The sequence below is a fragment of the Heliangelus exortis genome, chromosome 16 (assembly GCF_036169615.1).
Source record: "Heliangelus exortis chromosome 16, bHelExo1.hap1, whole genome shotgun sequence".
NCBI lineage: Eukaryota > Metazoa > Chordata > Aves > Apodiformes > Trochilidae > Heliangelus > Heliangelus exortis.
Genome location: NC_092437.1, coordinates 1,665,646 through 1,689,818, shown reverse-complemented (window position 1 = coordinate 1,689,818; position 24,173 = coordinate 1,665,646). Strand labels below are relative to the sequence as shown.

General features: G+C 45.4%; 1 protein-coding gene across 2 annotated transcripts in view; it reads right to left on the bottom strand.

Moving 5' to 3' along the window:
* Nucleotides 1-24,173, bottom strand: part of CTNNBL1 (catenin beta like 1) — a 43,616-nt gene extending 19,443 nt beyond the window's left edge. The window contains exons 1-12 of one of the 2 annotated variants that reach the window (XM_071759467.1): nucleotides 24,069-24,087; nucleotides 23,951-24,014; nucleotides 17,989-18,177; nucleotides 15,572-15,678; nucleotides 14,664-14,803; nucleotides 11,677-11,774; nucleotides 10,174-10,267; nucleotides 9,523-9,614; nucleotides 6,956-7,028; nucleotides 6,619-6,677; nucleotides 5,795-5,943; nucleotides 915-1,096 (exon numbers count right to left, since the gene is read on the bottom strand). In XM_071759467.1, the coding sequence (XP_071615568.1) occupies nucleotides 915-1,096; nucleotides 5,795-5,943; nucleotides 6,619-6,677; nucleotides 6,956-7,028; nucleotides 9,523-9,614; nucleotides 10,174-10,267; nucleotides 11,677-11,774; nucleotides 14,664-14,803; nucleotides 15,572-15,678; nucleotides 17,989-18,177; nucleotides 23,951-23,980 (1,213 nt within the window). In that variant the 5' untranslated portion in view covers nucleotides 23,981-24,014; nucleotides 24,069-24,087. Of the gene's footprint in view, nucleotides 1-914; nucleotides 1,097-5,794; nucleotides 5,944-6,618; nucleotides 6,678-6,955; nucleotides 7,029-9,522; nucleotides 9,615-10,173; nucleotides 10,268-11,676; nucleotides 11,775-14,663; nucleotides 14,804-15,571; nucleotides 15,679-17,988; nucleotides 18,178-23,950 lie in introns of both variants that reach the window. The other variant, XM_071759468.1, reaches the window with a different exon arrangement.

Sequence of the window (24,173 nt, the reverse complement as noted above, 5' to 3'; positions counted from 1 at the left end):
CTCTGCAATTTTATTACAGAAACCCCAGAATACATGACAGCATTTCCTCCTCACTGCTATCTACCTGAGACAAGCAACACAAGACACAACAGCTGGAGCTGGCAGCCTGTGTGTGGACAGGACAAAGCAAAGCATTTGGGCTTAGAGCTCCCATTTTGTTGCTGTGTCCTTCTGCTTCACCCCAGTTTGCTGCAGGAGTTGAGGATGGATACCAGGCAAGCCTGAGACCCACTCATACCTCTTCAAGCCTTGGACAACATTCACCTTTTCTAGAACTGAGAGGAGTAATGAACTGGCACAAAACCTCAAGCATCACTGGCAGTATTTAAAGTTTCTTATAAGACATAGGCAATTATTAACAAAATGGAAAAGGTAATGGTACCAGAAGCAGGAGGGAATGACCCCAGATTCAGTTCAGCATAAGGTCCTCAGTAATACTTCACAGCAGATTTCTGTTAAAGCAGAGTTTTCCAGGGGAGGGGAAAAAAAGGCAACTTCAAAAGCATGCAGCTTATTTCTGCAATGCCTGATGTTCATCGAGTCACACTTCAGTGCTCAGAGCCATGAAAACACTGCTTTTGAGGTGACATTTGCAGTTGCCTCATTACTCTTTTCAAAAGAGTTTTGCATCAAAGAGTCAGAGCTTCAAACAACAGACCCTACAGGAGTAAAATAACTTATTAACAGCACATGAAATGGAATTGCCAGGAACTGCTGATACCAAAACAAGCAGGGCAAGTGTGTCATCCAGAGCCTGCCCACCAGAGCCAGAGGCTGCCTGGGCCAGCAAGCTGCAGGAGGAGCTGAACAACCCGGGGAGGTCCCATCCCCTCCCTCCTGCAGGCACTTTTCAGACACTTGCCTTCCATCCACATCCTCCACCACAATCAGAAGGATTTGGGAAGCACACCTACCTTCATGTTCTTTTTCAGTTGTTCCAACTTTCTTTATCTTTTTGGGTGATTTCATGAAGAGTGGGAAGATTGTCCTCAGACCAAGAATGTCAACAAACTTGTGGCAGTTGTCTGTGCCCTCAGGTCCAATCATGGCGTGGTCCAGAACCTTGAGGGCACTGCTGCGAGAAATCTTCTTTTCTCTGTAGGAAGAAAGATGCAAGTTAAACTTTTCAGGGACATGTGGAACGTTGCACCATACTAATTTAAAAGAGACAGCATGAAATAGGAAATTAATATGATGAGGAAAATATGGAGAGTCTGAGCACAAGCTCTAAGCAAGATGTTCTTCAAGAAGCCAGAACATTTTCTCAACAAATACTCTTTTCAAAACAGCTTGAGAATATGCTCTTGGTTATTTCTTTTTTAATGTCTTTTATTTATATTTCTTTTCTATTTTCTTTTTATTTCATTTTATAGATTTTACCGTTATGGTTTTATTTTCTTATTTTTTATTTCTCAGCTATTAAAAAAGCTATTTCTTCACCACCATATAAACACTAGCACAAAACAGCAGGGGAGACTGGGCTGGGTACACAAGGCAAATACTGTCACACCAAGAAGATCAGGATTTAGATCTAGCAATAATTCAATTTAATAAAGGAGCAAGTTTGGTAAGCATATCTTGGTGGTCAGCTATAATGAATAAAATCCCAGCTCCAGAAATCACAGTTGAAGGATGCAGAGAGATTCTGGGCTATTCTGCTGCAATGCGAGTCCAGAATGCTGATGATGGTCACTCACACAGATAGCACACAGATGGTCTGAAAATGATGGTCTCCAAAACCTCTCAGACCAGAAACACAGGAATTTATAATTCATCCAGGGGAAAATTTAAAATATCTTGTGAAACACGAACTGGAAAGGCATCACAAATATAGCCCATAAAACCAGCAGAGCAGGTAAACATCACTGGGAGCTGATGTGAGCTGAAGAACACGAGCCCCCAGTGTCCCAAAGGACATTGCCCCAGGCTGGGAGGGCCACAAGCCCCACCACCTTCCACCCCAAATCCATGGCAATCTCCTCTGATTTCCTCTTCTCCAAGGGAACTTGCTCTCTAACAAATACACAGCTTCATGCACACATAAAAATAAATCACCCCAGAAACAAGCTGTGCCTGCAGAGACCACAAGAGAACCATTCTCCTTGGGCACACACTGGTTGCTCTGCGTGACCATAAGGTGCTCAGGGATTGCTGTGGAGCTGGAATAAGGATCAAACCACCAACACAAAACACCAACAGGATCTGGTGCAGCAGCAATTTCTGCCCACGAGTGAAGTGGGTGGCTCCATACCACACCTCCCCTCTACAGGGAGCTAAAAATAAAGGACTTCTTGGGCCAGACAATATAAGAAATGTTTCAGGGGAAGTAATTGCATATTGATCAGCATTTAGGAAGGTTGCACAGAGCTGATCTCTGGAATATTCATTGGGTTTAAGTTCAGGCTTTTAGAGATCAATAGCTGCTTGACTGGACTGTCTAGAGTTGATTTTATTTGAAATATTTATTCTGCTAGAGGGCAAGCAGTTTGTCTTAGTCTCATCTGTGCTTATTGAGGGAACTTTTAGCTGAACACTAATTCAAAGACAAGCATATGTGAGTACCACCAAATAGGGAGTGACCTCAGCCTTCAGGGAAAACTCTGAATTACAACTTTATTTGCTAACCATTATTTTCCTTCTTTTTATGCCATTACACCCAAAAGAACTGGTTTGGTATCTTTATTATTTCAAAAAGAATAGGTGCTAACATAATTTGGACTTTCCATATTCATGTAACACAATCTCTCACTTTTCAAATTACTAGCAAAAGCAGAGTACTAGGTTTCCTGGCAAAGTGTAGCATAAAATAGTTCCATTTAGTTAACCAGAAGATTTAGTAAAGAGACAGTCTAAGTTTCCACGGGGTCATTAGGAACAGCAGGACAAGAAAACATAACAGGATTTTAATAATCATAAAAAATATACCCTGAAATAGCTATAGTCAAGCTTTGGGGAGACATACAGAGTTGCCCATTTTCATCTTGCTCTTGCTGTATAAGAGGAAATGTTTTCAGAGTGCCCAGAGACCCCACTGACCAGCTGCAGAACTGGGCTCGTGCTGCCCAAGTGAGGCCCATTCCCATCAGCTGCCCTTGTCCATGTGCAAACACACACACTCCTGCCTAATAACTGGGAAAGCCACATGTCATTTTTCCTATGCAACAGAGAATCTTCTTGACACATCCCCTGGGAACCAGTGGCTGAATCTCCTCCAAACCTTAACACAATTTTACAGCAAAAGCAATAAGCTTCCTGTCAGTGTGTGCCAGGGAACTGACATTACAAGCCTGTTTTTCTCTCTTTTGGCTTTGTAAGGTAAACTGCATTTAGGTTACCAAGGTAAGGCTGAGGGACTGTGTACTAAAAAGTGCTCCCCAACCTAAAAAAATAATTGAATTTAATTCCATGTGACATCTATAAACTGGTGGCTACCACCTTGAAAACTACCTTATTTTTGATAGAGACACTCCATAGAATAAATAAGCCTCATTGCTGCAGAGATGCAAATCAAATAATTCTGCATACCCACGCTCTGCTCCTACTTCTAAACTGTCTGCTTCATTTCTGCTGTCACATGATCAATGCCCCTCAATCTGCTCTTCTCCCAGACCCCTTTGATCACCTCCCATGTACTGGCTTGGTGCAGCTCCACTCCCAGTGCCCAACAGCAATTCCCCCTGGGCACTGAAAGCCTGAGACAACCCCAGGTCCAGGGCACAGCTTGCTAAGGACATGCACTTCAAGCCCACCAGCTGCATCATGCTCATTTTCAGGTGTCACCATGACCTCACCATAAACTAGCAGAAATTCACATGAAACACCACCACCTTCCTCTGTTGGCTAAGGCCAAGCAGAACAGAAAGCAGTCCTGTCTACAGGAATCTCTCAAGCATGTTAAACACTCAGCTGAAGGATGCTGCACTCCTCTGCAGGTCTGTGTGCATGCCTGTTATTAACAGAACAGCTCAGCCAGATGTATGGGGCAGCACTGGATACAGAATGCTGTGTTCTCTAAGACAGTAATGGAGATTCAAGCCTGATATCTTTATTCTCACACAGCTTATCTATCTCACATCATGTCAATAAACTTTCAACTTTGCTTATTTGTCCTTTCATCCACGCAGCCCATGGTACAATGATTAACCACTGTCAAAGGCAAAACAAAAATAACAGCTTTCTCCCCCCCTCCAGAGGACACCGTCAGGAGAGAAAAATATTCTGCCCTGTTTGTGGGCAAGGTGGTCAATCACAACTGAGTGGCACTTCTATCTGTTGTTTATCATGATGGTATCAAGAAGACACAGAAGTGTTACCCTCCCATGCAGCTCTCTAGATCACAGCTATGAAGGTTCACTCCCTGTTTCCAACACTAGACTGTGGGTACTGAGGCAGTGAAGAAAAACTCAGCACAGTCTGGAGACAAGACCCAGTCAACCATCAACTCACATAATTGCCTAGTGTAAACAGTGAGGCAAGAAGAATTTCAGCTTCTCTACTTATCTGAACTAGATCAGAAGAGTTTTTGAAAAAATAGAAAAATCAACTGCTGGTATAGTCTATGCTATGGACAGCAGTGATACAAGCTTCTAGAAAATATTCTGTGAATTGTTACTTCTGTCCACTGTCACTTCCCCAACCCCCTTCAGACTGCAGGGTAAGCCAAGTTCATAAGCATCAAAAGACTGAGGTCTTGGAAGCCCCTTCTGTTAGACAGAGCTGCTGCTGGCAGTCAAGTCCCCTCTAGCCCCTTCATAACAGCTGGGGGGGAAATGCATCCAGGAAGAAATTTTCCTCGTCATAATTCTCCAACTGGGATCCTGATACAGAGTCATAAACAGAAGAGTCCAAAAATAAGGAAGAAAACTATTAAAAATCTAAACACTGAGTCCCACCCATATGGCAAAAGAACTCCAAGTAATTAGTTCTGCAAGGCTGGCTTAGCAGCTCAGTACTGGAGGCAGAGGGAGGCTTCCCTCTCCTTCTTAGTTTTGGAGCTTTTCTTTAATTAGCCACAAGAAAACCCAGTGTTCCTATCTGAATAATCCGTGTTTGGTTATTTATTCAGTTCCCTTCTGCTGCACATTACCCAGCCATGCTGCAGGAATACACCATCTCTTGTTGGTGTTTGCTGACTGGACACTGCAGGCAGCCCGGGACAGCAGGGACAGCCAGAGCTGTGCCACCAGGAACAGCCAGAGCTGTGCCACCAGGGACATCAGGGTCAGCCAGAACCCTGCTCTGAGGCAGCTGGGCAGCTTGGGGACAGAGTAGAAAACAAAAGTGAAGAGAGAGCAGAGAAGCCCTGGAGATTCACAGTGTGATAAAACATGTCACATGAAGAAATGCACTTATGCCCATTTCACAAAAGCCATTTTTGTATCAACGTCCACAAAACTTCACCAGCTCACAGGACACACAATATAGGGAAGCTTGAAATGTGGAACAAAAAGGAAAACCTTCTCCCTAGAGACATCCAAAGGGTCTCTCTTACTCTCCCATGGGTCTTGTAAAATCACAGAGGATTAGCAGTCTGACCTAGAGCACTCTCTCATCTGGGTGTCAGCTACACACATCTGCACTGTTACCTCCCAGCAGCTACTGCAGTAACCCCATTTCTTAGGAAACAAAGACAAAGAGCGGAGTTCATGTACCTGAGATGGTTAACATAGATGCTGGAAAAAAGAAACAGGAAATGGACAAATATGCTAACACAAAAATTTTATAAGCAGTTATCTAGCCAGAAGGTGTGCTGATACATCAAAGGCAGGTGAGAAAATGAGAGTTACATTGGTACCTAAGCATCAGGTTCATCAGCTGCAGACCCTCGCCTTTCAGGAAGCGATCGCGATTGGAACTGAGCATTAGGCAGGAGCAGAGGGAGTCAAACAGGTTCTCCATCATCTCCTGTTCTTCTGCTGTACTGGGGTTGTGTCGTTTGAACACCTGCATGACAAGGAAAACAGCATTAGTCCAGGAGGAGGGCTCAGTTCAGTCCACACATTTTGTAGGGTACGTGTGAGCATTTTACACCATGAGCCTTCAGCATCCGACACGGGTGAAGCCTGCAGTGTCAGAGCAGCACCAGACACCTCACTGACACCTTCCCTCCTGCAGCTCTGCTGCCCTTTCACTACCCTGATGGTGCACCAACAAATGAGCTGCTGGACAACACGGGACCTCCAAGGAGAAGGTGAACTCACTGACTGCACAGGTCACCCCAGCCCACTGGTGGTTCTGCCTCAGGAACCATACCTGAGCTCAGAGCACATTACTTCCAGCTACTCAGATGTAGGCACAATGCAGCCCAGTGCTTGGAGAGCAGAAGGCTGAAGATGGCCAAATCCTAACCCTGCATTTCTCCAACTTGCCACATAACTATAACAAAATAATTTAACTTCTGTGTACCCCTACATTAACATCTGTAAAACAGGGATGAACCTCACTTGCCACAGGTGAAAAACTTGTGTGGAAGTTATTCAGGGACTGTGCCACCACCAAACACGAAGTCCTGCTGTGCACCAGTACCTACAGATGGCTAGGAGAGACCTACAGCCAGAACATGTCCCACCTCCCCACACCCAGCCTGCCCCTCTCCTGATGTGCACATGAATTACTCACAGATAACTGCTGAAGCAGCACATCGATCCCATCCAGCTCCCCGAGCAATTCTCTGTTGTCTAGACAGAGGTGGGGGGAAGGGGGAGAAGAGAGAGAAAAATGAAGCTAACTGTCAGATTTTACAGCCATCTAACACCAATACATCAGCAAACAAAATCAATATGGCTTGACAGAGTACAAAAGGTGCAGAGAAAGAGAGGGCACATGTGCACGAGAGAGGACACGTGTGGGAGAGAAAGCACAGGCAAAGGGAAGGCAAAGGCAGAAGGTGCTGTTGTGATCTGAGAAAAGCCTGGATCCTGCCCCAAAACACATGGATCCCCAGGGCACGTCTCACCATCGTTATTCTGCAGCAGAATGGCCAGCACCTCACTGCAGTACAGCTTGTTGGCATCAAAAGGCATCTTAGCCTGTTGGTGGAGAAGGAACTCATCAGCTCTTTGTGTTCCTCTGATTTGAAGAACACAATAATCAAATCACCCAAGGCATGAGAACACTCCAACCAAAATACAGCCAGAGTCATTCTGTGGTGTGCCTCAGTGACAGAGCAGTGATGATTGTCTCTGATTCTGGGGTGAAAGGTGCATTTGGGTTTCTGCACACATGTAGGAACTCAGCTCTGAATCTTCCTGTTGTCCTGCATGGGACCAAGTTTGACCAGATCCCCAAGAACAGTCTCCAATTGTTTGCAACAAAAAAATCTCTTTGCTGTGATAAATTTTCTATGTTAGATGAGTGCATGGGGTTAGACCCATTCTGAAAGCCTGCACCTGTCTCCAAAACCAGGGTTTCAGAAAATACATCACACTAACATGAAATAGTAACTGCCAGAGTTATGTATGAGGATAACAATGTCATGATCAGAAGAAGATGAGATGGGCTTAGATGCACAGTCACAAAACTTTGATTTCATGCATTCCATCCATACGTATTATAAAAATAGTACCAAAAAATTAATTTGAAGAAGAAAAAAAAATCCCTGAAGTGTAAACTGGATCAAATGTTTTTACATGTTGCCAAAGCTGCTTCTTCTACAGAAACATATTAAACCTTAACCCACCAGATAACAACACAAACTGGCTTGCCACAAGAATTCATAAACTAAACAAAATGGTTTTAAAAAACATCAGTTACTAGCTATTTGTATTCCAGTGTTCAAGAGGGGAGAAAAAAAAAGAAAGCAATAACCACTGGGCTTAAAACATCCCATTAGTCACCCACAAGTTTTTCTCCAAATGCACGACTCCCGGCAGCTTGACTGAGTGACCCTGCCTGTGTGGGGCCAATTATCCCACCCAGCTACCAAAGAAAAGGTCACCACACACAAGCACCCTGCAACACAGAAACGTGAACAGCAGGAAGATCCCAAATGCCACAGAGTACTGACTTTAAATAATGCTTTCCATTCCACAGGCTCCCCATCCATCCTGCAGGTGACAGTGTTCACAGCAGCCTCCAGACCCCGGGTGGCCAGGGAGGGGCTGGGGGCTCCACAGCTCTGTGCTTATCCAGTCCTGGTCATTTTGTTCTCCTGACTTTCCATGTCTTTCAGCTGCCAGAGTAATTACAAGGCAGGCAGAACACCTACACTCAACACACACCTGCTTGGAATAAAATTAATTTGACTTTTTGTTTTTAAGCAAAAGGAGTATCATTGTTACTATCTGTAGTGAGAAATTACAGGTTATTTCTGCTAACAAGTCTATGAGAGGCACAGAGGGTTATCTGCACACTTAGGGAGTTGAGAGAGGATTTCTGTGGTTCAGAGGCCTTCTAGCCACAAAATCCTTACGTGTGCAAGCACTCGTGCCTTCCAAGCAGTGTTAGGAAAAAGTCAGAATCTGTTGCTAAATTTCCCCTCCTAGCTCTGTGAGAGAGCTAGGGAACTATCCATCCTTCCTACAATATTTCCCAGGGAATGTTTAGGCTTCTGTTCACACAAGACAGAGTTGAACTGTATAACTCACTACCACAGGATGCTAAGAATATCCAAAAGTAATTTTGAATTCAGAAGGCAATTAGATGAGTTCAAAGAAAAAGTCACCGCCAGCAGCAGTTAAACAAAGACATCACTTGAAACACAGAACAGTGTTAGAGATGTGGGAAGCAAAGGCATAAAATGGTCTTTATTAGTTTCCCCACACACTGATCAGCTTTTTACATTCCTACAGGTCTCGACCATGGACCAGAAATCCATCATTCAAACAGAAAAAAGATGCTTTCGACTGTAAGATGTTTACAACATAAAGACAAGACAGTGTATCCATTTAAACTAAAACCACAGAGGATACCAACACCAAATTCTAACTCTTTGTCCTTAACTTGGCCTCTCCAGCACACACACACAAACACAAAACTGGCTTGTTTTGAGAGATGTTTGAAGTTCCTCTTAACTGGTCCGTGGAAGGAAGGTGGGTGCTGGCAGAGCTCCAGCACTGCTGGTGCCTGCACTGGGAACAGGGTGGTACCGCAGCACTGGGTCAGGGACAGGTCACCAAAAAGAACTCCCACAGAAACAAGTGAAACACAAAGACCTTAAAGAAGACCCAACGTTAGATACTATCTTCCAGGCAAATGCTAGGAAAATGAGAGCACTTCTACTCACAGACTTGCATCACAGTGTGTAGAGCTTCTTACACACAAAGCCAGCTCCATCACCTTTGCTAGTTTCTAACAAGTTAAACATAATTAGTCACAATTCTCAGTTTGAGGTGAGTTTTGAATTCACTGTATTCACAAATGTTACAACTGGTAACAAAGATAACCTATAGAGATGGAAAGAGCCAATAATGAACAGCATTGGAGCTTCAATATTCTGCCAGACACCCACTGGAGCACACCAGCTTCCAGCTTGTTGGTTTTTATTGTGGTATCTCCCAAATGGCAACAGGAAAATGAGCTCACCTTCAGCCTCTTGAGCAACCACTGCATAAGGCCCTGCTGGGCAGCTTCTGTGCACATCTCTGGTCGGAACTCTGCCATGTTCTCAACAATTGCTGGGAAGAGACACAGGAAAAAAGCCACTTTCCCCACCTGCAGTCCAGCTCAGGCCTCTATCAACCCTGCTTTGCCAGGTCCTTCCAGGTCTGTGCTGCTCTTCTCACAGTTACATCTTATTTGCCAAACCACCCTTTCCTGAGTGAGACTGAAGCTCAGGTCTATGAGACTCTCTGGTTTTGCCCACACAGTCCATCCCCAGTGTGATGCCAGCTCCTGCTGTAAGGAGACTGATACTCCTTCCCTTGACTCCAGCAGCAGCTCTCACTGCACAAAACTAACAGGAGCAGCAGCAGGAAAAATTCCAAAACTCCTGTTTCCAGTCTCTCTCATCCTTCCAGTCCTTAGGAGATTACAACCCCAAATGACTGTAAGGAGTAAAGGATGGTCTGAACACTAACAGCAGTGGCACCCTGCAGAGAGCAGGGATCTGCTTATATAAACCACAAATGTCTGTGGGTGGTTCAAAGGGAAAGGGTGCAGGGAGGAAAGGAAGGGGAGGGATAACCCACCCCCCTTGTACAAAACATGGGAAGAAGCTGTGCAGCAGCCACTCACCCAGCGTGTTGTGGACACCATCAGCTTCCTCCTTCACACTTTCATCCAGGCGCTCTAAGTTCTGCACCAACAAGGCCACAACCTGGCCCTCCACCTAAATCAGCAGGGTCACAGGAAAGATAAAAAGATAAGAAAATGACTGAAAAAAGGAAGATTAAGGAGAAAGAACAGGGGGGGTTCATAAATAATAGAATTCAAGAAGCTCTACTGAAAAATCGTGCCAGACATGCTCAGAAGACATTAACAATCTTGCCCTAAAGTCTCAGAGGAAGCAAAGGAATCACCAAGTAAATCTGCCATGTTTGTCTAATTAATTGAACAATTTTTGTGTTTCACATTGAACAGAAAAACATCTGGAGGTAAACACGCACCTTGTCACAGTCTTATTTCCTGAACCAACCTGATTGATTTATAATCCCTCAGAATTTTAAGTGCAAGGCACCACAAAGCACCACAGCCAGGCTAGCTGTCAGCTCCCCTTTCAGCTGCTGTTCTCTGTACATTTTTGTTTTACCTTCCACCTCAGCAGGTACAAAAAGCTGAAGGAACCCTGCTCACACATGCAGCTGCAAATCCAGAAGTTGAATGATCCCCAGTTGAAGCCCTGCAGTTAAACCCCAGCAGGATGAATGTACCAAGTTGCCTTCAGCAAGCTAATGAAGCCCAGAGAACCCACAGCTGCAGGTGCAGCCTCCTGATCAAAGAGCTCACATGAGAAGATGCCTCTGAAGTTGCAATTGCACACAGTCCAGCTCCACTTTGGACAACAATAAGCTCGGAAAAGCTAAAACAACATTTCCAATTCAAGAACTGTAAACCACCTTTGAGCCCACTGAACCACGTGGAAAAAACCCAAGAATCAGCTGTTGTGGAAGGCAGTGCAACAATCTTCACAGATCCCCTACATTACACCCACCTTCTTTAAAAAAACAACAAAAAAAAGTAATCTAAAAAGCAGATATCTAAACATTTCTCCCAAGGTATGCCTGACCTGTTTCTTTCAAAGAGGACAATACAACCTCTAAAAAGTGGCTGTTATCAGCGGGCTGGTGACAAGGAAAACAGAGAAAGAACTTTACTTGATTTACTACCTCTCTGCACATTTTATAGAAAACACCTTCTCTAGCAGTTCCTCTCTACCACTTCATTCATCCAGCAATCTCTCCACGGAGGCAGAGTAATTAAGAACAGCACAGAGGCCAGCTGGAGGAACTCGGCTCTTGGCCACTGTCATTAACCTTTTGAAGGTAACATTACAGTGACTGGACAAGGATTGTAGGAGAAACCAGAGCAGCCAAACAAAAGAAAACCTGCAATTCCCCATCTTACAATTTCAATATACTTACAGAACAAGACACAGGCACACTGAGTCACAATACAGCAGCTCACTAGCAGAAGCTGCCCAAAGGTAGGACAGATGTGTAAATCAAGTTTCACTGAGCACCAGCTCTCTGATGAGTGTTTGCTGCTGGGCATTAAAGTAACCTGGACTTTGGTACTTACCAGAGCATCTATGAGGACTTCAGCTCCCTCCTCACTCTCATGGAGAGTATCTATATCAGTCAGCTCTTGAAGCAGGTCAACCACAGCTATGGAGACATGTGCTAGGTGCTAAGGACAACCAACACAGAGGCAGAGACATTTAACACCAAAACCAGATTGCTCGTGGGCCAGCATGCCCATGACCAAATCCAAAACAACTGGGAACAGACGACAGCAGTGGGGCACAGAGCAGCAGAGCCAAGAGCACAGAGGCTACTTCAGCAGACAGTCCTCCTAAGCATCAAAACCAGGGAATCCTATTAATTAGGAATTATATAAAAAAATGTGATTGTGTGCTTATCGTATCAGGCAAGTTTACCTTTTCTTGCTGATACTTTTAAAGCAACTTTTCAAACCAGACTTGCTAGAGTTGGGCAACCCCCTTGCATTGTCGAATATAAGCAAGGAGAAATTAGTTAAAATAATCTAATTTGGGTATTCTGCTCTCGGCAACAGCCCTGCTAACCTGAGAGAGCACATCCCTAACAAGGCTGCTGCAGGATACAGGAGCCATCACCCCCTTGGTCCTGGCCCAATTAGGACAGCACACTGCTCCAACCACCAGCCTCACAGGAGCAGAACTGCTCCTGCCAGCCCAATTTTCACTCATTAGCTCAGGGCTGCACAGCACATGGTTCCCCTGACTGCTGCACAGCTCTCTTCTACGAGCAGACGTATTCCACCTCATTAGATCCACTTTCCTATTCTCTCAGACATGCTGATCAATCCTGCCCGGGTCCCACGGGGGTAGAAGAAGATATTCAGTTTTCAGATGTCCTATATAACAACTTTGTGATGAATCCCTGCAACACACACAGACTAACAGCCCAGCCTCCCACTTCTCCTATTTGTGCTTTTGCTCAGACACACAGGCAGCATCAGGGAAAGTATTTTCATGTTTCTTTTCTCAGCTAGGTCTCAGCTGTGACTTATCTTGTCTCAGGAAAGACAAAGAGAGCTAGCTGCCTGTCCCATCCTGAGTTAACCTATGTCCTGGCCCTGCAGAAAATCTCTGTCAGTCAGAATACAGCTTGCTTTGTGCTCTACGGCCACCCTTTACCAGAGCTATCTGTACATTTTCATGATGGGGAGATGTCACTTCCAGTTGCAGCTGCCATCAGGCACCAAGCAGAGGGGTGGTTACTCCTCACTGGACAGACTGTCACTCCTGCTTACACCAAAATGTGGCAAAAGGGACAAAGCACAATTTTTAAAAGCAAGCTAAGAGTGTGACTCGGTGAGCAAGGTAAGAGGAAATGACCTGCCTTGCATCTGTTCAGCCAGTAATACCAATTACTAATCAACAAAAGCTGGAGGAATAGGCCATCAGGAACCTTGTGAAATTGAACATATGTGAAGTCCAGTACCTGGGATGGAACAATCCAGGCTCTCCCAGTACTGCAGTCAGGAGCATGGAGGAATGGGGAGACAGCTGGGGGGACATTCCTGTACAGGAGCTTCTGCTGCAGCCTCCAGTGAGTATCAGTCATCTTATTAACATTTCTGAGACAGAAAACCAAAACCTCACTTGAAGCTTTCCTGCCTTTCATTAAAAAAATCTGGTTGGTGATCATCTTTCATTCACCTTTTGTGTACAACTGCATGAATCATTCAGCAGACTCCTTGCTCCCCCTGGACAGTGCTTTTGTCTCCTTGCATTAGTCCCTCGAGACACTACATTTAAATCACATCTGAAGAGCCATTTGTTTAGCTCTCTCATTGGAAGTATTCATTTTTAAAATCTTTCTCCATTTGTTTTAACAAAAAGTCATTAGAAAACTTGAGCTGCATCAATTCAGTGTCATGTACAGATGCTTCACTTTAATAGTGTTTCTGTTCTGTACACCAGCAGCAGCACAGTGAAGAGGCATTGCTGCAGGATCTGCTTCCAATGGATCTGAGAACACTGCAGCAGTTTTACAAGAAATGTTTTTTTCCCAAAACAGCAATTCACAGGCCAAATTTCTGCCCCTGAACTAATTGACAGGCAAGTTACAAACCAATTATAGAAAGTTCACAGTGGAAGCACTGACAAGTCCCTGGCAGCAGTGGTGACCCCAGGACACAGCCCTTCATGGCTGAAAGGACAAAGCAGGACGTACTCCTCTGCACTCCAGACATGCCTCAGCTCTGCCATCCCAGCCAAAATCCCCAGAGTCTGCATTTTCCTCATGAGGAGAAATTCAGGATAAGCTTTTAATACCACACACACCATACACAAAAAAAAAAAAATCTGTGGTGTCTGGCAAAAAAAAAAAAAAATTAATGAAAGTGTGGTAGCCACAGTACTGTTTATGCACAGTAAGTGCTTCCCAGTGCACAACAATACAGTGTTAACAAACATTTACCTGAGAGTCATTCCCATCAGGAATCATGGATTAGGAAGGCTGTGCTGGCTGCTTTCTGCAGGGACCAGTTCTCACCACAGCTCTGGATACTGATGGAACCAGAGGGGACAGCCAAAACCTGAAGCCTTGAGCACACTGAAGGACAGGTATGAACAGCAATGAGCAGGTCCATGGCAAAGAGCTGAATGTGTGACAGCTGAACTCTCAGAAAAAGGGGGAATTTGCTTTATTTCTACTGAGGACTATTCCAGACACAGTCTGCACACAGTTCAAGGCCATATACACAGCTAAGCCCACACTTCAGCTTTTCCTGTATTGTTCATCTGTTCACACTCTACTGCAGCCACTCAAACCTAGATGAAAGGATCATAAAACAAGAATGGAAAATAAGAGCAGTGAAAAAAAAAATCAGAATCAATATTACTTGAACAGAGAATGTTTTCACTTGAAAAAAAAACACAAATAACAGACATAAATTCAGTGTAGTGGGAAAGAAGAGAAAAAAAGATACAGGAGGCTGTGAAAAGAGGATGTAAGAGATTACAGAAAAGTCTGTGGAAAGCCTCTCACACCAGGGCTGCTTTGCCAACAGAAGGATATCTGTGTTGTCATGTCCCAGCAGCCCAAGGAGAGACTGCACAGCATTCAGCTCCACCAGCAGGTGATAGAGGTCTGGCATTGTTGCAATCACATGCATTTCCTGAATGATGTCATTTAGATCCAGTTCAGATTCCATGAACCTGAGGCAAGACAAAAATGGTGAATAACAGTCAAATGGACAATGCTCAATGGACACAGTCCTTTTGAAAAACAAGACCACCACCTTGCAGGAGATGCCAGGGAAGACATCACCCCAGCTGCCAGTGGCATTTCTGAGCCTTGTGGTCATGCCAAAGTCCAGAACTCCCAGAGCCAAAACACACCACTGCCAGAGGCAGCCTGTGCCTCAGCCTGCCCCGTGCCTCCCCACTGCACCATTACAGAGCACACAGCATCCCCTCCTACCACATACTAGTGTGAGGGTTGTTGCTCAGAACAGTGCAAACAGAGACCTGCAGGGTGGCTGGTGGCCACGTGGCTCCCTGCCAGAAGAACTGATGCTGAGAAAGCTCATTAGCCCCCAATTTTAAGAATCAAGCCACTTCCTTAGATACTACTAAAACCTCATTTGATTTGTGTGCTCCCAAAATAAAATGAGCATAAACTCAAATTTTATTACTGAAGTATCACAATCTATCATACTAAAAACAGCAAGAATTTAATAAACTAGAATTTTTCCCTTCAGTGCTAATTATTCTCTTCATGCTGCCAGTCCTGGCCACCACCAGTCTCAACAATGCCATTTTTAATTAACAAAGTTTCAAACACAATATAGAAGAACTACATGACAATTACTGCTGTTACAGAAGCCTTACATGTAACATTTGTATAGTCAAGAAATAGATTTAAGGCTGGACCCAAAATAAAAGGAAAACAGGGTAATAGGGAGGAGTCAGGCATAATCTTACTTCTCTGGATTGTCAGGAAACTTAATCCGCAGCTCCTGGTTTTTGTAGGATCTCTTCTCAAAGGTGAGAATCATCTTCTTCACTGAACTTTCATCCAAAGGCTCCTCCTACCCAGACCAGAAAGGGCAGAGAACAGAGCTCAGCATTGGGGTGGCTGAACAATTACCAGCAAAACACAGGAGTGTAATTCCAGCAGGGTGCTGGGGCCCAGACTCCCCCGGGGGTCCTGCTGCAGCCCCCACACACCACAGCTCCTCACTTACTGATCTACCCCAGCTCTGACCTGAGCCAGCTCCCCCAGGCAAAGCCTTCTATGTCAGGTTTTTATAAACAGGGGTTTACCAGTGGGAAGGTTGTTGGAAGAGAACCAGAAGAACTTCCCTGAACTCCCTGAAAGCCCAGAGTCCACAGAAAAAACCCAAACCATTTTGCAGTGGCTCCTCTTCCTTGAGCTGCCCCTTTACACCTGTTACTACCTGGCATCACCAGGGCATCCTGAGGCTTTTTGCTTCTGATGGATCAAATCTGCATTAGCAGCTTACACCCATGGATAATTTCTTTCCAGAAGCCCACTGTGCTATTTCTTTTTGTAGGTCTACATTTAACTTCCCTGAGTTTATGTTCTTTCCTATTTTGCTCACTTGGATAAGCTTTCACTTCTATTTTAAAGTCTCTTTCTAAAGAAAAAAAAAATCAATATTTTACTCTAGTATTCTCTTCTTATGTCTGAAATTCTAAGGTGTTTCTCTGTTGGCATCCCACATTTACTGTGCAGCAGCAGTGAACTTCCAGCTACCTCCCTGACACCTACAAACTCAACTCTTATTTTCCTGATTTTAATGCACTTCTTTTAATAAAACATTGATGATATAGATTTTCTTGCATAACCTCTTCCCTACCCTCTGACTATGTTACAATCACTATTAAGGGGAAGTTCTCAAAAGGAAAAACAAACTAGATCTCTTCACATCTTAAGCCAAGTTTTGTGTCCCAGCTCCTGCTCAAGAGTTGTGTCTAGTCTTGAAGATTTTCTGGTCAGCTGCTGGCTCTAACCAGCAATCTTGTTTGAGACAGAAAACAGCAATTTCTTCAGCAAACTCCATTACAATAACAACAGCAGTTCGTCTTCTACTATTATTGGATTTTCTACATTCTCAAGCCCAACGTGTCTTGCCCCTCCCCTCTCACGTCCCTGTTCAGATAATCAATATCACAGTGCCCAAACCAGATTCTTCTTGCAATGGGATCTCAGTCCACAAAGAGAGTGCCACACATGCTAACACTGCTTCCCCCTGACTCGACTCTTTGCTTTCTCTAACACACATCACCAGACTATCTCCATCAGATCTGCTCTGTATCTGGTAATTAATTTGCATTCATCATTACAGCACCCTACAGATTAGCTCCTGCCATCAAATTTACCAGTACACAGTCTATTTTGATGGCTCTTATATTAACTACATTCCAAGATAAGAAACAAGATATTTTGGTTTTAAATTTCAGCCCTTAAAATGCCTGGATGGGAGAACTCCACTTGACAGAGATGAAGGACTTGAGCACTACAAGATTCTGGTCAGCCAAGAGGACTTTTGGCTATGCACATTCATCTTCAGTGGAGCTCAAATCCTACAGAAATCCTGCACTCTCCTTCTCTGCTGTCAGCAACAACTGTAATAGCAATAGCTCAACATCAAAAACCCAGGGAGATTTTCAGAGACAAGTGCTAGCAACGGTGTATACAAAGGACAATGATATTTTACAAACCTACATGATTCTGCAGTGGTGAACATCACTTGTTTTTTTATCAAGCAGGACACAGGCAGCAGGAAGCAAATATCTTCTAGATTTATACCAATCCATGTGTCACATTTATAAAGTGATCTTTTCCCTGGCTCTTGGCAGAAAGGCCAATGCTGCATTGGATTTCTGTCTCCAAGCCTTGAAATCATTTACCCCTGACAGCTGCTACCCCCCTCCTGTGACCCAAGACCTTTCCTGTACAGAAGAACACTTGCTTATTTGCTGCAGAGCTACAGCAAGGGGGAGAGGGGGAGAAGCTGCATGGCTGGGGGTACTGATGAGAACAATAGAGCTAGGAAACCAGCTAGAGTATGGAAACCGTTTCCCAAAAAGTACATTCTAAAAGGTGGCTTGGGTATTCCCAGCCTAAACCAGAGATTTCCCTTCCCCAGCCTCTTTAAACCTTCAGAGCATATCTCTGAGAAGCCTGGTTTGAAATTAATGAACACCCTGCAGGGCAGGGGAGTAAAACCACAGCCTAAAGCTAAGTGAGGAGTGTGAAATCCACCAGTGGGTCTGATCCCTGGCATGGTGAGAAACGGAAATCACAGAGAAGGGATTCAGTGTTTGCTCATCTCCCACAGCCTCCCCTTTCCCACAGGGCACTAGTGATTTACTTCTTCCTCTTCCTCCTCTCCATCCCTCTCCATTATCTGAAGAAGTTTCTTCTTCTCATCATCAGTCTCCTCCAGCACAGGGGACTCCTCCTCCCGGTGACGTCCGTGCTCCCGGGCACTCGCTTGCTTCCGACGGGCTTTGATTTCTTCTTCCTCTTCATCCCGGGGTCTTTTTGTCCCTCTGTTAGGCTGAAGTCAGAGAAAGAAGGGGAATAAGAATGAGCCTTTTGTGACCCTTGCAAACCAGAATACTGGTATTTTAAGACACGGTGAGGAAATTCTTACAAGTTGTTTCAAAACATTTGCTTACACAACACTTAACAGCTCTGAAAAAAAAATAAAAATGGAAAGGAAATTAATTCAGTGAAGTGGAACATCAAATGAGCAGATGAACGGCTCTGCCAAGAGCTGTGTCAACATCCTACCTTGTTTGATCTACGAACACAAATTCATGGGAAAATATATCCACAGGCAGCAGAGACTGGGATTTCAGAGAGAAGCAGTGTCCAAAGGGAAGTGCCCAGGCAGAGGCTGCACTGCTCCCATCCTCCAGAGCTGGGCTCAGCTGAGCTGCCTGACACAGCCCCACGTGTCACACAGACCAAGGGGCCCAGGCAGACAGCAGAGGAGGAGAAATTTTGTACCCCCTGAGTGTACAAGATTGTACAGAATTCTTGTGAGCATCCTAATTCCCAAAAAAAAGCCCACTAACCCCAGTACTGTGTTTTGATTTAGGCCAAGACAGATGAAAGCCTTTGCAATATAAGGGAAAACTCTCTCCCTTCCACAGCTACAGGGATATAATATTTGGTCTTGTACATTTTTCTGAAGGACAACCAAGCTGGAACAGGAGTACCCCATGCTCTGTAACTACAGGAAAACAAAGCTTAATTCTTTGCTATTTGAAAGAAGCCTGTGTGCTAAAACAAAGGAAACAAAAACACAAATATTTTTCCCTAGTTCACTGCTCAAGTTGCCTGTCAGATGCTTTTGTAGCCCCATTAGCAGTAGCATTTGTCCAGCCCATTCAGGAACCCCATCTGTTTATTTCAATAGAAAGGAGAAGCAAGCAAACAGCAGCTCTGCTCCCAAGGAAAGGAAGCTTCCAGGAGAGAGGTAGAAAGAAAACAACCCAACAAACTGAATAAAGACCCCTAAAGCTCTTCAGTATTAACCATAATGAGAAGCAACCTGGAGATCAGGTTGTTTTCAGGGTTGCCATGTGGTCACCTCTTGGAGGAAGATGCAGAATCAAGTTTCCCAGACAACATATTAGCACAAATCAAAGCTCTGCTGCTCTCTTCCAGCTGCCCCCATTCCAACTCAGTTTTCTGCCTTCTTTATCCCTACATCTTCACTGCTGCTTCCATTAGCAAGGGTACATCCTGACCTAAAACCCCTCTAAAGTGCTCTCATGCACTTTTAAAGCAGTTACTGGGCTCATAATTCAGTGAAGGGGAAGCACACCCAGAGATTCGTTGAAATTAAAAATTTATTTGCTTGGAGGGTTTTGTGCATTGGTGGTTGGGTTTTTTCCCCAGTTGTTGGTGTTGTGTTTTTTGTTGTATTTTTAAAAAAAAATTAAAAGTAGATTTGTATTTCTTCTCTTTTAGGTGCATTAAAATATTATTTTACATGGATCCATTTGGAAACAAGTGTGTCACTGTCAAGAGTCAGTAATTCAAATCCTCCCAAAGTAATCAGCAACTCAATAAAGAAGAAGAAAAAAGCTGCTCTTCTAAATGACATCATCTATGGAAAAAACTTTGGACAGGTTTGTCAAGGTCTGTCCTTCCTGTGTCCTTCCACTCACTCCTCAATTATACCCAGCCCATCCTAGAACACTCCTGGCAAACTGAAATCAGAAAAACAGATACAGAAATTAGTGGCACAGGAATTCCTGAAGGCCCAGATGCTCCCAAATTAGGGCATCAGGACCCCAGAATCTCATTCCTCACCTCATTTCTAAACATTACAAATGGCACCAAGCCCTGGATGAGACTGCAGCTGTACGGAGACCCGGGGAGTGGGGCTTTGGCAGATGCAAAGTAATGCACCCTGGGCAGGGGATACATCACCAGAACAAAACCTGAATTAAAATTCCATCACAAATCCAACCCCGTTTCCTCCGAGTACACAATCCTTAGCATCAGAATTTACACCCTGTTTCAATCCCAACTATTTTATCCTTCTTTGCATTTATGCATTGTTGGGGGGGGCGGGTTCTGTAACACATAACAGAAATCATTATGATAAATTAGGGAAGGGCCCAGCATGCAATTATTAATGCTGCCAACAGATTGGCACTAGACAGTAATTGAATTCCCAGCAAACACTATTAAGCAGGCATTAAGGTTTTTCCTTTCATTATTGATGTTATGCAAAAACCTTCCAAAGAATATTGCAGTTTTCCAACCAGCACTATTAGCACTAAAAACCAAGGGTGGTTCATTCCCCCAGGAGGTGCACAGGCATGGCCAGCTGACTGGGGGCAACCATCAGCCTCTGCTCAGCCCCACCTGAGGGCTGTGTCTGCATTTCCTGCAGGGATCCAGCACCATCCTGGCTGCACTGGGAATGGTTCATCTTGCTCAGCACACACAGACTGTGTCCAAACACACAAATAATTTCATAGCTTCCCACATATCTACATAAGTGTTGGCTTTCTGGGAGGAAAGGGAAAGTTAATAATTTGATAAATAAAATGTGGGGCTTTTTACTCAGTTGTGCTAAGGTGCATTTGGCAAGACGATGGAATTCATTAGAAAAAGCACAAGAAAAGCATTTTTAAATTGTTTTGCTAGTTAAGCTTAATTTTGTTCCTGTTGAGTGCAGTAATTCACAGTAATTTATTCAAAAGACATTTTCATTTAAATCTAACACTGATATCACCACACAAAGAACAATGAATACAAAGGGTTTTAAAAAGCTGACATTTATAAAATACAATAAAGTAAACAAAAGCTGGTGACTGGCAAAGAGAGAATTATCTTTCTTTTTCTCTTCCAGCCTTTAGCTGCACTTTCTTGGGATGTTCCCACTGGGTTCACAGCTTGGATGGCAAACCTGGAGCAAGAGGGGCAGAGAGGGGTCCCCATGTTTAGGGACACAAGCACAGGGCTCAGGGCAGCAGGAGCAGCAGTGCTCTCCTCAAACCCTCCTCAATCACCCCACAGTGATCTGCCCAGGACTGCCTGGCCCCCTCCTCACAGACACTGCACATCAGCACCAAGAGGAAGCAACCCACAGAACCTGAACACACCTTGTCCAGGCCCCTGAGTGCTTCCAGCCTTCTCCTAACATCAGGAAGGCTTAGGGAAGTCTCAGTGATGGAGTTTCATGTTATTAAGACATCTGCTTTGTAAAGTAACCTTGTTACTGTGAAACCCAGAAATTATTTGTTAATAAAATCTGAAATAAAACTTCTGCAGTGATGCAGCTGCCCCGAGGAGCTGCTGCAGGGAGGGATGTGTTAGCTGTCACTGCAGGGCCCCTGGAAGAGAGCCCCAAATCTCCAGAGGTATCTTCACTGACTTCTTAATTATGTTTCCACCATTTGTAACCTGCAGGCTCACACATTCCTGTCAGTGTGCCAGCACAGGGTGCTGCTGTGGGGCTCCCAGGGGCCTCCTCCCACTATCTGCTGGATGCCACTCGTATCCCACTTACACATCACCAGTGTGTAATGATCACTCACAGCACTGAAACTGCACTTAAGGAGAAACAAAATCATCTCCCACATTCCTTCCCAGGACAACTGAAAAGTCTCTGAATAGCTGGAATGGGCTCTGCCCCCTCGATTACCCTCTGTAATTGGAGGCCAGACACCAGGGCCTGGGCACAGTCCTTCTGGGCAGAACAGCAGTGATATTTAATCATCAGTTTAGACCATCTGCAACAGTTTTGCAGCAACACATAAAGTTTATGGATTCCTGAGCTTTGTATAAACTGCCAGGTGCTGTGTAATTGTATTTTTTGTTGCAAGAGATTCCTTTCCCCACTGCAACAGACACTTGGTGCTGAACTGGTGGCACAGTGCCCAAGATCTTCCATGCCAAGCTTGGCACTAAGGGAAAACATCTTCTTGATTAAGCAAGGGCACAGCTTCAGCATTTAGAGGAGACAAATGCAAAACAAATCCAAGAGAAAAGCAATTATTTTGGGTTGTGCTGTGGGGAGCTGAGGAGACTGACTCATTTGCAGGAAGAGATTAAAATTCCTCAGCAGAGGCACAGCCCACCCACCCATCACCCTGCCCACCCACCTGACAGCTGGGGGGCCCTGAGCCACCCCCTCCTCAGCCCAGCACCCACAGACACCTGGCAGAGAGGGACCAGCAGCAATGCTCACCCCACATCCCCTCCCTGGCACAGGCACAGCAGAAGCCAAACTCCTCTGAATTTTACATAACCTGTGGACAAGAACATCCCCATCTCAGAGTGACAGAGGGTTCCTGCTCTGCCTGTGAGCTGTGGCAGACCCTGACCAGGGCAGGAGCAGCAAACCCACTGCTCCCAACTTGTGTTTCCACCTTTCAGCCAGCAGTGCCCAGACAGCAGGAATCTGCCTTCTGCTCCTCTGCCTCCTCCACTGTTCTGCCCCGTGCTGGAGCTCGGGATTCACGGGCCCCACATTACCCTGAAGCACTCCCATCCAGCAGCACAGGAACCAGCTGTGCTCAGGTGAGAGCTCAGCAGAGCACAGAACCAGGACAAAACCTTCAGGGACAGCTCCAGTAGTTGGTTGAAAGCTGCAGAATATTTTGTCTTGCAGCCAAGAATAATTTCAGCAGCAAGAAAATAAATTAAAATGTTAATACCCAGCAGTTAAGCTGCATTTGTGTCCCTCCAGCCTCCTGGCACGACCAAAAGCTCATCCAAGGGAAACCCGTGCAGAAATCAGAGTGATCCAAGTAAAGCAGACACACACTTCCCTCCTGTGGGCCTCACAGCTTTAGAACAAGAGAAAAACACAGCAAACAAAAACCCAAACTAGAGCCTGGCTTAAAAAAAAAAAAAAAAAAAAATAAAAAATCAAAGAAACCAGAAGTTCACTCTTACCCCCTGCACCTGAGGTGTAAATTGCACCAGAGAACAAGCAAAGGATCATATAGTTAACCAGAGCTGGGATGGAGACAGCCAAAGAATCAAAGGAACATGAGAAGTGACTGCTCTAATTTGATACTGAAACATCAGCAAAAAAACCTGCAGCAGAGCAGTGCAAAGTCAGAGTGGATCAGAGGAGGGCAGGGCTGCCAACACCTGAAGGGGGAAGGATGTGGGAGACAGAAATACACAGTGGGAAGCGGCCTGGAGCTGAATCCTGGGAATTCCAGCAGATTCTCCAGACTGTTCCCCATCCACACCAGTGCCACAACACCCTGGGAGAGGTGATGGGAACTCCCCCTCCTTCCCTCGGGGCAGCAGGAGCTCCGTGGCACCGCGAGCACCTCCCTGGCCCCGGATCTGACCCTGCTGCAGCTCATCTGAAAATCACTGCACAGACACCACCGAGTGCCCGAAACAAGAACCGAACCCGAGCCACGGAGCAGCGGGCACTGAGCGGGGCAGTGAGGGAAACGGGAACTTCCACGGGAAGGAAAACCGGAACACGATAACCAGAAACAAAAAAATTAAATGGGTTTTGTTATCGAACAGGTGGGGGAACAACAAACAAACAAAACCCCCAACCTAAACAAAAGAAATGAAGAAGAACGGCAGCCACGGGACACGGCCAAGGCCCAAGGGCAGCACCGGGACCGTGAGCCCGGAAACCCCGGTACCGCTTCCACCCAGCACCGCTCCCCCGAGGGGCAGAACCGGGAGATCCCCGGTGAGAGGGGAGGGGAGGGGAGGACAGGGCAGGGCAGGGCAGGGCAGGGAATACTCCCACGCACCGAGCGCTCCCACCGGCCTGGGGTCCGGCCCAGGCCCGCTCGGAGCCCCATAACGGGGCCGCTCACCTGGTAACTGAGCAGTTCCCCCACGTCCATGGCACCGAGCGGGCCCCGACACCGGGAGACAGACAGACACACACGGACTGACTGACTGACTGACTGACTGACTGACTGACGGACTGACGGACGGACTGACCGACCGACCGACCGACCGACTGCCGCCGCTGCCGCCGCCACACACCGGGGCCGCGCGGCGACCTGCCGTAAAGCACGGAGCGCCGGTGTGCTG